Below are 13,511 nucleotides of genomic sequence, written 5' to 3'. Positions count from 1 at the left end.
CATTTCCAAAGTTCCCTCTTCCCTCTCAGAGTGAGTATTTCCAAAGCTCTCTCTCAGAGTGAGTATTTCCAAAGCTCCCTCTCAGAGTGAGTATTTCCAAAGCTCCCTCTCAGAGTATTTTTAAAGCTCTCTCTAAGTGAGCTCTCATTCCTGAGTAGCCTAAGTCCTGCACAGCCAAAAACTTGCTAAAAAAATATTTTGTTAAAAAAAAATCTTGTTAAAGCCCTGCTCTTTAATGCCAACCCACACCACCACTGCTCATGTCTACAGTTCCAAGGCCCTTGATTTGCTCCTTTGTCCCAGCAGGCCAGGCTGGATTACAAAATCCTCCCTGCTAATTGCCCATTCCAATGTCACTGCGATTGCACTGGATGTGGGCCAGAGATAAATTTGGTCCTTGGTGTATCAGTGGGAAAAGAAGCAGATCTGCCTGTGGGGAATGTCTGCTCAGGGGAGAGGCTGGGTAATTATAGACAGAAGTAATAAGAATAGGAAATGAAAGTCTGCACAGTGAGCCCTGGGAAATGAGTGCTGTGCCATTGTCCATCCTCCTGAGTTCTGGGGGAAGTTCACTGCGAGGGGGATGGATCCACTCCTCCAAATCCGAGTTATTCTCTCAGCTGGTTGGAGGCTTTCTTCCCATGGTATTCCTTCCCAGTATAATCCATCCCTAGATAAATCTTTGGAAGTATTTCAGGGCTTGCCTGTTCTTCCCTGGCGTGGTTCTCACCTACTTCATGGCCCGTGGAGTCCCCAGCTCCTTATCTCGATGGGCTCCTCAAAGATCCCATCAGAGAGCAGTTATCTGCAAAGAGCCTGCACCTCCCTCCTCTTAGATTCCTTTAATTGACTTTAAGCAGTCGGTCTTATCTCTGCATTAAGCATTTTATTGCCAAGTAATTAAGCTATTGTTTGCTTCCAAGCCCTTTTCCCAGGAGCCCCGCCAGGTCTGTAACCTTGCTCTCACCTCCCCTCTCTGTTTGCGCTGTAAAATGTTGCTCATGTTCCCTCTCCCTCTCCTTTCCAAAGGTTGCTGCAGTAACCAGCCGAGGGGTGGGAAACTGGAGTGAATCCAAGTCCATAACCACGGTCAAAGGCAAAGGTAAATGTTGTTGTTTGGGTCAGCTCAGAGAAAGTGACAGCAAGACAGAGGATCAGCCTGAAACATCAGCAGCAGCATCCGGAGCCACATCCCTGGCCTTTATTCTCCCTGCTGAGCCTTTCACACTGTTCAACAGCTTTGCTGTTAGAAGTGACCTGTAAAAAGTGACTTTTTCACTCAGCCTGAGCTGCCTCAGAGTTCAGTGCCATGTCTGGAGGGGTCACTGCCTCTTCCTCTGAGCTCTGCGGCACAGGGGATGGATGTGCTGCCCTGGAACTGAGCAACAGCCTGTCCCCCTCTCCCAGGCTGCAGACAGATTCCCTCAGACTTTTGTAGGCCAAATTCTGCCTCCAGATAGACGAGAAATTACCAACTCCATCACTCTCACTCTAAAAGGATGCTGGCTCATCCTTCTCCCTCTTAGGTCACAATTACTGTGGCTCCTCCTGCAGGTTTAGACCATAAAAAGCAACCACGGCTCCCCAGAACTATCACAACATCACAGTATAACAGCAGATAAATTCAAACAGCACAGTAAATCATTTCCTTCCCAACCTGTTTGGGTTTTTTTGTGGTTTTTTTGTTGTTTGTTTTTTGTTTTTTTTTTTAAGAAAAGTCTTTTGAAGCTGTTTGTATTCATGCCAAGTTTTTCATCCAAACTTATGTCCCTGCATCAAAATTGTCTGCTAATTTGTCAGATGAAAGAAGGGAAAGGAAACACTAGGCTACTCAAAGTGCAGGATTCAGATAATGTGAATTACCTGATGGTTAGAAAAACAGAGGTAGAAAGAACAGAAACAGCTGTGACTTCAGGTTTTGCAGGAGTGTTTGGCACCTACCCTCCCTCAGCAGCTCCTCGGAAAGCCAGGAGCCGTTTCCTGGGATAGGAGCTCACCCTGCTGAGTTCAGAGGGAAATCCCTTTGCCCAGACCCCTCCAGTTCCAGCCTGCACTGAGCAAGGCACAGATAAAGCAGCTTTTAGGTACTGGAGTTAAAAATGCTGTCAATCTTCTCTGAGCGGGACATGGCTTAGGCAAGGTTGGGGCGTCCTGTTCTGGGAGCTGGGTGTTAACACAAAAAGCTGTATTTTATCCGTCCCCTCTCAAGAAATATTTTTATTTCTTTGTGCTGTACTAACAGGTCTTTTCTCTCTCTCCTCCCAGTCATTCCTCCCCCTGTCATCCACATTGAGAGCTACAGTGAGGACTCCATAAGTTTCAGCCTAAAAATGACCACGAATATCAAGGTAAGAGTTTTTCCCCTTCCATCTGAGCTGGGGAAACGGTGAATAGTGGCTGGGAGAAGCTGTCACCCACTGAAGCAATGCAATTACCAGTTATTTCATGCCAAATCATTTCTTCCTGCTCCCAAACTGCCCCGGGGCTCTTAATTGGGATGGAAAATACAATGCAAGGACTGTCAGGGGTCTGACAGTAACCCTGGTTCCCTGTGTGCATCAGCTGAGCTGATGGCTCTGTGTCCTTGGGCTTGACAGGTCAGTGGCTACGTGGTCAACATCTACTGGACATTCGATACCCACAGACAGGAAAAAAGGACTCTGGTCATAGAAGGAGAAAAGTCCATCCAAAAAGGTAAATTCTGCTCAAAGTAGAAAGCTTTGCTTTGGTCAACAGCATGCAGAAGGATTTATGAGAAGTTATAGGATTTTTTTTTTTTTTTTTTTTTTTTTTTTTTTTTTTTTTTTGCTACTAATAGTTCTGTTTAAACAATCCTGTTTGAATCTGGACAAAGCAGGAGATTCTCTGTTCTGAGGACTTGGAGATTTCAAGCAGATTTGGGATTTACCCCCAGAGCTGGACCAGTCCTTTCTCATCACATGGGGTTTTGTTTGTTGTTCCCTTTTTTTATCTGCCAAAGGGAGTAGAAACAGAACAAGGATTTCTTGGGCTTGCATACAGCACATGTCCCTGTTAATCCCATTTCTAGTTTGGGAAAATCTCAGTGTGGATATCAGGCACAGAAAAGCAAGGCTGGGTTGGATTCCAGAGTCCCAGGTGCTTCTGTATAAAGGAAATTACTGCAAAGTCATGAAAGTACAGCCCAGGAGAGGCAGGCTCCTGTCTGTTTGTGATGCTGACTCTTCCCTCGTGCTCCCACCCCGCCCTTGCCGTGCTTTGCCTCACCTAACAGTGCCCCTTTCTCTTCTTGCTCAGTGGCCAATCTGACAGCACACACCCCCTATGAGATTTCTGCTTGGGCTAAGACGGAGCTGGGTGACAGCCCTCTGTCTTTTGTGCATGTGGTGACCAGTGGCACAAGGCCTGTGTCCCCAAGCCTCAAGGCCAAGGCCATCAACCAGACAGCCGTAGAATGCAGCTGGACGGGCCCCAGGAATGTGGTAAGGCACCAACTCTTCCCTCAGCAGCCACCCTGGGCTCCAGCTCAGAGCCTCAGAGCAGCACACAGCCCCCCTGAAATCAGGATAATTTGTTTGGATTGAATTCCAAGGCCCTGAAAATTTTGGGGATAATGAGGGAAGGAACCTCCTGCCTTTTAAACAGATGCACAGCAAGGCTTCTTGTCTGTTTGTTGCAGTGAGAAGTGGCTCAAACACAGACAGCACAATGCTCCAGCAGCCTTTGAATCAACTGCTGTTACCTGAGCTGAGCTCGGGGGTTTTGTGTTGGGAGTTCAAAGGGAAGTGGGCAGATTGAACTTGGCCACGACAGAGGGAAAAGCAGGAGAAGGGTCCACAGGGAAAAGGGTCTTTGCTTCATGCCCCTAAAAAGTGACAGCCTGTGGGAAATGGATTAGTAGAAAATTCTCAAAGTCTGACAGAAGTCTATTTCTTAATTACAATTCATTATAAGCATTTCTTAACTTGTCAACTTTTACCACACCATACTGTAAATACCTTAAAACCAATAATCTAAAATTACCCCTCGTAAAACCTACTACAGTACATCTTTCACAGTTCTATTTCTCCAAAGTACCTAGTCTTATTTACAAAACCATCCTTTTAAAACTTGTTTCTAGTTCCATTTCTCTCTCAACAATATCTGTCCCGTTCCATGACATTTCTTCCTAAGTCAACATTTCTCCAAAGTATTTAGTCTTATTTATAAAACCGTCCTTTAAAACTTGTTTCTAGTTCCATTTCTCTCTCAATATCTGTTTCTAGCTCCATTTCTCTCTCAACCACATCCATCCTATCCCATGACGTTTCTAAGTCAACATTTCTTATCTCAAAGTTTACATACGGATACGCACCACGTAAACCTTCTGTCAGACTTTGAGAATTTTCTACAAATCCATTTCCCGCAACAGCCAGGGGACGCTCTGGGTTGTGCCAATCCCTGCTGTGCTTTTCCTCCTCAGGTCTATGGAATTTTCTACGCCACGTCCTTCCTGGAGCTGTACAGGAGCCCCCACAACAGCACCACCAGCGCCGACAACGCCACGGTGCTGGTGCAGCGCGACGAGCAGTACCTGTTCCTGGTGGGCTCCCCTCCTTCTCCGCCCTCTGCCCGCCCCATTGCTCCACCAGGACACTGCCCTGACCTCTGTGCCTCCCTCCCAGGTGCGGGTGGTGTCTCCCTACCAAGGGCCCCCCTCTGACTATGTGGTGGTGAAGATGATCCCCGATAACCGGCTGCCGCCGCGGCACCTGCACGCCGTGCGCACCGGGAAGACGTTCGCCGTCATCAAGTGGGAATCGCCCTACGACTCACCCGACCAGGACATGGTAACGCCTCTCAGAGCCTCCTCCTGGCCCTGTGCACACAAAATCCTGCCTCAAACACAGACCCTCGCCTTTCTTCTGCTGGAGAAAGCCTGAGGTCGGGTCCATGCTCCGCATAAAATCGTCGTCAAAGTGCTGACGCCTCCAACATCTTCGTTTCCTCCCTGCTGGCCATTAGCTCAGGAGTGTAACATTTAAAAAGAGCCAGGTCTGGGATATCTGTTGCTGACCAAGTCTAAAAACAGCCCCGGGCATGTGCCAAAACACCTTTCTGGGCTTTGGCTCTGCCCAGGAGGGTAAGGCTGGGCGGGGGCACTGCCTCCTGCCTCAACAAAGCCCAGTTCTGTTCTCTGCCACGCTGGAATACACTCAGGTCTCGCTCCGTTGAAGGCCAGTCATTTTCTCAGCAAGCTTTCCCCTCCCATTCTGCTCCAGAGACTTTAACAGCAAAGGTTTGGAGGTATAAACCTTCCCAGCAGAGCTGGAAACTCTGACAGGGCAGGGGTTTGCATTGCATCCTTGTGATTCACCCAGAAATACAACCTGAGCTTTTCCTCCTGCTCTCATCTGTTCCACTGACTGCATTTTCTGTATCAGTAAATGCTGGTTTTGAGCAGAGATCCAGTGAGAGGCTTGGAATTTCACTTCCCAGGCTTTCTGTAAAGCTCAGCCTTGGTTTAAAGCAAATTTTACCCACCCTGTCTAATATTCTACCACTGTTTAGCTGAAATTTTGCAGGAAAATGAGATTTTTTTTCCCCCCATCCATTTCCTCCCCCTCCAGCTCTATGCCGTGGCAGTTAAAGATTTGGTGAGGAAAACAGATAAAATCTACAAAGTGAAAAGCCGGAACAGCACGGTGGAGTACACCATAAAGAAGTTGGAGCCAGGAGGGAAATATCACGTGATTGTCCAGCTGGGAAACATGAGCAAGGAATCCAGCATGAAGATCAACACAGGTGAGGGACACACCACCCCTCCTGTGCTGCCTGGAGGCTGCAGGAATGTTCCTGCAGCTCTTGGTCCCCTCCCACAGGCAAAGCCAAATTTTGGGAGGCCCCCCAGGGGAGGTGGTAACACCCCCAAACAACAGCAGTGGAGAGGGAGCTTCTCAAGGGATACCCAGCGTTTTCCTCCTGATAAATGGAGATGGGGAAGACACCAGTTTGGCTGTGTACACACCACCAAGTACCATTACAGCCCTACCAGTGAAAAATTCCTCCCAGCTTCCACACCTCAGCATCCTCTCCTCCAGCACATCCCTTTTCCAAGCAGAGTATTGTGCTGATCCCTAGAAAACCCCACTAACTTTCACTAACTACAACCTCACATCCTGCCACTTTTTCCCATTTGCAGTCCCCCTGTCTGCACCGGACGCCTTAAAAATCATCACTGAAAATGACCATATTCTGCTTTTCTGGAAGAGTTTGGCACTGAAGGAAAGTAATTTCAATGAAAGCCGGGTAAGTTCTGCTGTGCCTCCTACAGAAAATTGTCCTACAGAAAATCCTGGAGCGGAGTCAGTGCAAGGCTCCTTTCACAGGCTCTGCAATCCATCCTGTCCTTGGTGAGCCCTCTAGAAGGGCTCACTAAAATTCATGTCATGGCTGAGGCTCTGAAGCTGATAGATCCAATCAGTCACCTTTTAGGAACATAATTAGCCTGCTAGAAAAGGACAATTGTCCCCTGTGTGAGAGGACTGGGAATAGGACACTGCCCTGCCATGCTAGGAAGTCTGAAACGTGTTATTCAGACTTGGGTAGAGAATTTGTGAAATGTTGTCTGTCAGAGCATCAGCAGGGAGAAAACTGCACCAAGAAGGCCCTCGCCCTCCTGTGAGGCTGCTTGGGTGGGCTGGGGTGGGTGCTAAGGACAGAGTGGACCAGACAAACCAAACCAGAGTCATTAAGGTAGGAAAAGCCCTCCAAGACTGGGTCCAAGCTGTGCCTGATCCCCACCTTGTCACCAGCCCAAGCACTGAGTGCCACCTCCAGTTGTTCCTCAAATACCCCCAGGGATGGGGACTCCCTGGGCAGCCCTTCGAATGTTTAACAACACTTTTAGTGAAGAAATCTTTCCTGATGTCCAACCTAAGCCTCCTCTGGCACAGCTTGAGGCCGTGTCCTCTCATCCCGTCACTTGGAAGATGAGAAATCTCTCCTCCCTGAACTGGCCAAGGTCAGTGCACGCCAGCAGGGCTTCCTGGAGGAGGCTTTGCTCCCTCCCAGCTGACAGCCCAGCAGGGTTCATTAAAACCAGATCCAGGAGGAAAACCGAATTTCCAAGCCCTTTTGGAAGGAGCAAACCCACCCTCTGCAGCGAGTGACTTGGGCTTTGTGATTCCCTCAGGGCTACGAGATTCACATGTTTGACAGCTTGATGAACATCACAGCCTACCTGGGCAACACCACAGAGAACTTCTTCAAGGTGTCCAACCTGAAGATAGGCCACAACTACTCGTTCAGCGTGCAGGCACGGTGCCTGTACGGGGGGCAGATGTGTGGAGAGCCAGCCACGCTTCTCTACGATGAGCTGGGAACGGGTGAGTCCCTATTTCCTCCTCATCCTCCTTAAAAAACACTCAGGGAAGCCTCATAAATGCTTTAGGGATGTGTCGCCCTGTTCTTCTAAGTTCTTCTAAGCCTTCTGATGTTTACATTCTTGTAATGGAGTTTCTCACGCACTTTTATGTAAATAATTATTGTTTTTACATTCCTCTCTGGAGGAGGAGACATTTGACGGACTGTTGGTTTGTCCAGTGTCACTGGAGAGGCGGCAATTTCATCCTCCAATCCACCGTCACTTTTGAAAGTCTATAAATATTGGAGGCAGGAGATAAACTTCCCTTCTTTTCCCTTCTTCTTACCTTGGAGTTCCAGTGTCCGCGTCCTTTTATTTCGCGTCCTGTCGCGACCAGGGATGTGCTCAAACAGCACCTGTGTCCCTCCCTCACCAGGTAAAGACTCCTCAGCCACCAAATCGGGCCGGGCCACGGACGTGGCTGCCATCGTGGTGCCCGTGCTGTTCCTGCTGCTGGTGACCCTGGGCATTGGCTTTGTGGTGCTCTACATGAGGCACAGGAGGCTCCAGAACAGCTTCACTGCCTTCGCCAACAGCCACTACAGCTCCCGCCTGGGCTCGGCCATCTTCTCCTCGGGGGATGATCTGGGTACGTGGCCCTGGTGGCATTTGGGGACAGCACTGGGGATGTGACATCGAGGCAAGAATTAATTCTGTTATCATGGTTTGGGCCACTCTGGCGTCACAATCTCTGTGGTTTGATCTCAGAGTAAAAATCACAGAATTACGGTCGTTGAATATGGAAAAGATCTGCAAGATCATCAAGTCCAACTGCCAAAAGTTTTCCCAACCGAACGTTTTTATCAAATTAAACCTCTCCTTCCAATTCAAATCACTTAAAAACGCATTGAGGATATGAAATCAGGGCAAGAATTAATTCTTTATCGTGGTTTGGGCCACTCTGGCTGCAGAGTCTCTATGGGTTTGATCTCAGAGTAAAAATCACAGAATTACAGAGCCGTTAAATATGGAAAAGATCTTCAAGATCATTAAGTGCTGAAAGTTTTCCCAACCAAACATTTTGATCAAATTAAACCTCTCCTTCTGATGCAAATCACTTAGAAATGCATTGAGGATGTGAAACCAGGGCAAGAATTAATTCTTTATCATGGTTTGGGCCACTCTGGCATCACAACCTCTATGGACTTCATCTAAGACTGCAAATCACAGAATCATGGAATAGTTAAGGTTGCACAGACCTTTCAGACCATCAAGTCCAACCGCCAAAACTTTTTCCAACCAAACATTCTTATCACATTAAACCCCTCCTTTCAATGCAAATCGCTTAAAAACGCATTAAGGATGTGAAGTCAGGCAAGAATTAATTCTTTATCATGGTTTGGGCCACTCTGGCAGCAGAGTCTCTATGGATTTGATCTCAGAGTACAAATCACAGAATTATCGGGTTGTTAAACCTGAAAAAGACCTTCAAGACCATCAAGCCCAACCGCCAAAATTTTCCCATCCAATATTTTTATGAAATTAAACCCCTCCTTCCAATGCAAATCAGTTAAAAACAGATTTTAAAGTGCTGAGGATAAACCCCAGATTTTTAAGTGCCCCTAACAGCTCTGTTTTGGGTTTGTTTTCCAGGAGATGAGGACGATGAAGCCCCAATGATAACTGGATTTTCAGACGACGTCCCCATGGTCATCGCCTGAAGCGCATTTCTGACTGTACAAAACCAAATGGTGTAAATATTTTATTTGATAAAAATAGTTGATTGTTTATTTTAAAAAATGCACTTTGAGTTGCAATATGTTATTTTTATATGGGCCAAAAAAAAAGAAAAAAATAATAATAATTTTAAGAATACACTTTGTAGTAATCAACTGTGAATTGCAGACTAGGTTGGTTGAGTAACAAATTGCTTTGATTTAACATTAATTTAGTCTTACAAGGCTATGCTTGCTGGGCATGCTTTTAAGTCTGTGAGATATTTTCCGTTGACTAAATTGGCTACTCGTTTTATTTTTCTAAGACAAGAATAAATTTATTTAAAAAAAGAAAAATTCAGGAGATTATATATGTAGAGAGAGATAATATAGTCCCTGAAGGTTTTGCTTTTACTTTAGGACGAAAAAAAAAAAATCCTTTGGACTTTGTTTTATATGAAAGTATTTTTGTTGTGTTAATTTATTGGGAAATCTGCTGAGGAACAGATTTCCAGAGTCGTCAGACATTGTACACATTCTTGTGTAGAACATGTGCCACTTTATCTTGCAAGGCAGTCGTATCTTGGCATCCCCATCATTGTCCTTGCCATGACAATAAAAACCCTCATTTCCACAGAGTTTTTCTCCCTTTTAAAGACCCAATCTTTGAGCCATCTTAAAGTGCAGCAGCACATTTTTTTTTTTAGGGGTGAGTTTTAGCTTCCTGCTGCTGTGGGAAGTCAAAAACATCCCCACACCAAGATGTGCTGCCCAAACCCCTTCTGCTGCTGCCCCTGCCCATCACACAGGGCTTAATTAATCTGGACCTTACAACCACCACATCACTGGAACAAAAATTGCCACTTGCACCTTAAAACTCATTTCCCAGGTATTTTTAGGATACCCCTTCTCTGTGGAGCTTCCCTCAGATGCCAGCATGGTGGTGGGACGGAAGGGGGAATCTCCAGTGTGTGCAAATCCAGATTTTCCACACTCACCCGGAGCAGTAATTACTGAAAATTTAAATTAATTTGGCCCACAGCAGGGATTTGATGCTCCCTCCTCGGAATTTCCTAAAAGCAGCTGTAGTTTTACCTACAGCTTTAGAAATAATATGAAAATACACACACACACACACATACATGTTATTTTCTCATCTCTCATTCCCAGCAGACACAATACTGGCTGCAGAGCCAAATGCAAAGAGTCTGCTTGCCACTGTTTGGAGCTTTGATTTTGTGACAGCAAAATGTGAATTTCACCAAAAAATGTGAACCTCACCACTACCTGCCAACCCAGGGGCACGACAGGAGAGGATGTTCAGGGCTCTCCCCTGGCTGTGCTCGATATATGCAAAACTTCTCACCAGGAAATGCAGCACACTGTCTTGTCACACTGTTTTTGTGAAAAAACAAAGGTATTTTTGCTGTGTAAATTAAGTTATAATTGCAGTCTTCCTACAGATGAAACGAGAGAGGCCGACTATGTTTTGATACGTGATTGATCCGTTTAATTTCACAAGAGAAAAATGTATAAAAAAAAAAGTTGAGGTCTGGATGGTTTGATACTCTAGAGAAATACTGACTCTATTTTCAATTACTGGTGTTAGCATTCCCGGTGACAGATTTTTTTTCCTCCCCACCAAAGCTGGGACCAAACTAGAATCAGATTTTTATAAGTAGCAGCAAGCTTGCAGAGTTGCAATATTTTTACTCTGTCAGTGGATCAGGAGTTGAACTTTTGAGGAAAAACAACCCAGTGCACGCAGCTCAATTTGCCTGGAGTTACAGCTACACAGAGAGACCAGACTCTGACCCAGAGGCTAAACCAGCCTCAAAAACATAAATCAAAAGATTTTATGCAGGAGAGGAAAACAGAGAGAAGGAGTATTTAACCCTTTCTTCATGAAGTATTTTTTTAGCACAGGTAACTGAAAATTGCAATGTATCATCCCAAAATCTGGTGCCTCTCTGGGGAGGGTTGGGAGTGGTTAAATTCTGATATTTTACTCCCCCAGGGTAAATCCTGCTGCAGTAAAATGAGCAGAATTTGGAGTCTAGCCCATCTCTGTCTAGGCAGATGCCAAGGGAGACCCTCGTAACCACTTTATATCCTGCAGAAATCCCTTGGCTGGAGATTTCCAAGCATCTCCTGGGGGACAGGTCACTCCTGGCCACTCTGAAAGGCTCCTGGCTCGGGGATGCTCGTGCAGAGCAAAGCATTTTGTACCCAAAACCCAGCACTCCTGTTTAAATCCAACTCCCAAACACACCGTGGGCAGAGCAGAGCCCTCTGTGGAGGCACCCAGGGGTTTGGGGACACTGCAAAGCCCTTGTGGGGACAGCGCTGTCACTCAGAGCTGTCCCCAACCCTCCCCTTCACTGCAGAAATCACCACTGTGCTCTCAGCAAAGCAACTTTCACAGGGCTAGTGTATTTTATATGTAGAGACAGAGGAGTCTGGGCTCCAGGTGGGGAGGAACCCATGCCGTTCTGGGGTAAATTGTATATTTTTATGAACTTTTGAAGCACGGAATCTTGTTCACGGAGACACACGGGGTGGGAGGGTTCTGCTGTAAATATGGTACGTGGATGTGGATGTATATTTTGTTCTGGTTTCGTTTTCAGTAGCCTTATGTGATGTGACATGACCCTAAATTTCGGGAGGTGATTTGAGTTTGCTTTATAGGAACCCCAGTAAAATGTATGGATCCGTATGGAAAACTAAAAAGGGTATGGAAAATACCCTGGTTAGGAGGAACTTTCACCAGTTAATTTGTGTTTGCACCCATTTCAGAGGCCCAGGAGTACTCTCAAGTCCATTTGAACAAAAGAATAAGGTTGAACACGAAAATCTGCTGAGGTTTTGGACCATGAGGCTTTTGCTTTGGCTCAGGCTTTTTGTGAGGTTTTCTTTTTTGTGTTGGGAGTTTGGTTTTTACAAGAAAGGGCAAGGAGGTGCCATTTCCCAGGCTGGAGACCTATTAAAGGTCAATAAAAGGCTCTTTTCAGTCTGAATAAACCCCATCTGGGGGTTGCCAGCCCTGTAAAAGCTCCCTGAACCCAGCGAGAGCAGAGCCCACGCAGGAAGCAGCTGGAGCAGGAGCTTCCAGCCCCTCTGGGGTTTGGCTGAGGGCCTGTACCCCAGGAAAACTGCAGGGGGATTTCAGAGAGGGGTGAAATGTGGAGAGAAAACCCCTGCCTGCGGGTATTTCATGTGCAGAAGAGCTGGCTCTCCCTGCCCTAACCTGCTCCAGGTGCTCCCACCTTGACGCGGAGTTGGGAGAGAGCTCAGCCCTGGGAAAAGCCTCTTTTCCTTGGACAGATCAGGTCATGGAGATGTTTGGGAGCTCAGAGGCAGCTGGAAGGGGAGGGAAGAGCAGACAGGCAGAGCTGGCTGCCAGCATCCACATCTTGTGGCCTCATGGCCAAAGGAGCTTTGTGTTTGGTGGCCACCTTGGTGGTCAGCACGTTATTTCACTCCTCCTGTTCCCAGAGCCACCAAAACCCTGACATTATCCACCAGGGAGGAAAGCTGAGCCAAGGGAGCTCTCCCTGAGCACAATTCCCATTCCTGGCAGGGCAGAGCTCAGTGTGAGCATCTCCATGCTTGGGATCAGAGTTTATTTCATGACAAACTTCACCTACTTGCTGATGGAAAAGCAAAATGTCATTTTTTTCAGAAAAAAAAAAATATAACCTTTTCTGAAACAGCTTTCAAGTCTCCTTCAAATGGACTTGAGAAGGGAAATGGTGCAATAACTCAGCTACTCTTGGACCCCAAGAGCATCTTTGTTCCTGGAAATAGCTGCAACATTCTAATTAATCCTTACAAAACCTGCATCAGTCCACAAGCAGCCAGCCTCTAATAGAGGTAGTGTCACCTTTGAATCAGGTTCTTTAAGTGAAGTTTAATGTTGTACTATTTGAATTGCTACTCTGTGTCCTTTATTTGTCTGTTTGTTTTTTTCATTCATTGATTTCTGCTATGTATTATTGCACAATTTTGAAGGAATTTTTGTCTGTCCATTTTTTTCCCCCCACTTAATGATAATAATAAAAAATGGATTGGGTAAACGAAACAGTTTCTGATTTCTGAAATTGTTATCCAGCCCCTGTGTGTCTAGTGCAGGAAAAAGGAGATTTTTTTCTGAACACAATTTCGGTTTACAAAACCTGACAGGATTATAGAATCACTGAATGGTTTGGGTTGGATAGGACATTAAAGATCATCTAATTTCTACCCAGCTTGCTACAAGTTCCATCCAACCTGGCCTTGGGCACTTCCAGGGAACATGGGGCAGCCACAGCTTGTCTGGGCACCCTGTGCCAGGGCCTGCCCACCCTCACAGGGGGGAATTTCTCCCTGATATCCAATCTAACCCTTCCCTGTGCCAGTCTGAAGCCGTTCCTATCCCATCGGTGCTCCTGCTCAAGCGGCAGTGACAGGACAAGGGCGATGAGAATCAGGAA

The 13,511-nt window shown here is 46.4% G+C and overlaps 1 protein-coding gene across 2 annotated transcripts in view; it reads left to right on the top strand.

Moving 5' to 3' along the window:
* SORL1 (sortilin related receptor 1) overlaps positions 1-13,120 on the top strand; it is a 51,095-nt gene extending 37,975 nt beyond the window's left edge. For both annotated transcript variants that reach the window (XM_038161533.1, XM_038161531.1), the window contains exons 38-48: positions 1,030-1,102; positions 2,266-2,348; positions 2,598-2,694; positions 3,277-3,461; positions 4,442-4,561; positions 4,644-4,808; positions 5,589-5,763; positions 6,161-6,267; positions 7,154-7,346; positions 7,761-7,973; positions 8,978-13,120. In XM_038161533.1, coding sequence (XP_038017461.1) covers positions 1,030-1,102; positions 2,266-2,348; positions 2,598-2,694; positions 3,277-3,461; positions 4,442-4,561; positions 4,644-4,808; positions 5,589-5,763; positions 6,161-6,267; positions 7,154-7,346; positions 7,761-7,973; positions 8,978-9,045 — 1,479 coding nt within the window. In that variant the 3' untranslated portion in view covers positions 9,046-13,120. The remainder of the gene's footprint in view (positions 1-1,029; positions 1,103-2,265; positions 2,349-2,597; positions 2,695-3,276; positions 3,462-4,441; positions 4,562-4,643; positions 4,809-5,588; positions 5,764-6,160; positions 6,268-7,153; positions 7,347-7,760; positions 7,974-8,977) is intronic.
* Positions 13,121-13,511: the final 391 nt, after the last annotated feature.

The sequence above is a fragment of the Motacilla alba genome, chromosome 24, assembly GCF_015832195.1.
Source record: "Motacilla alba alba isolate MOTALB_02 chromosome 24, Motacilla_alba_V1.0_pri, whole genome shotgun sequence".
Lineage (NCBI taxonomy): Eukaryota > Metazoa > Chordata > Aves > Passeriformes > Motacillidae > Motacilla > Motacilla alba.
This window is presented reverse-complemented; position numbering and strand designations above follow the sequence as displayed.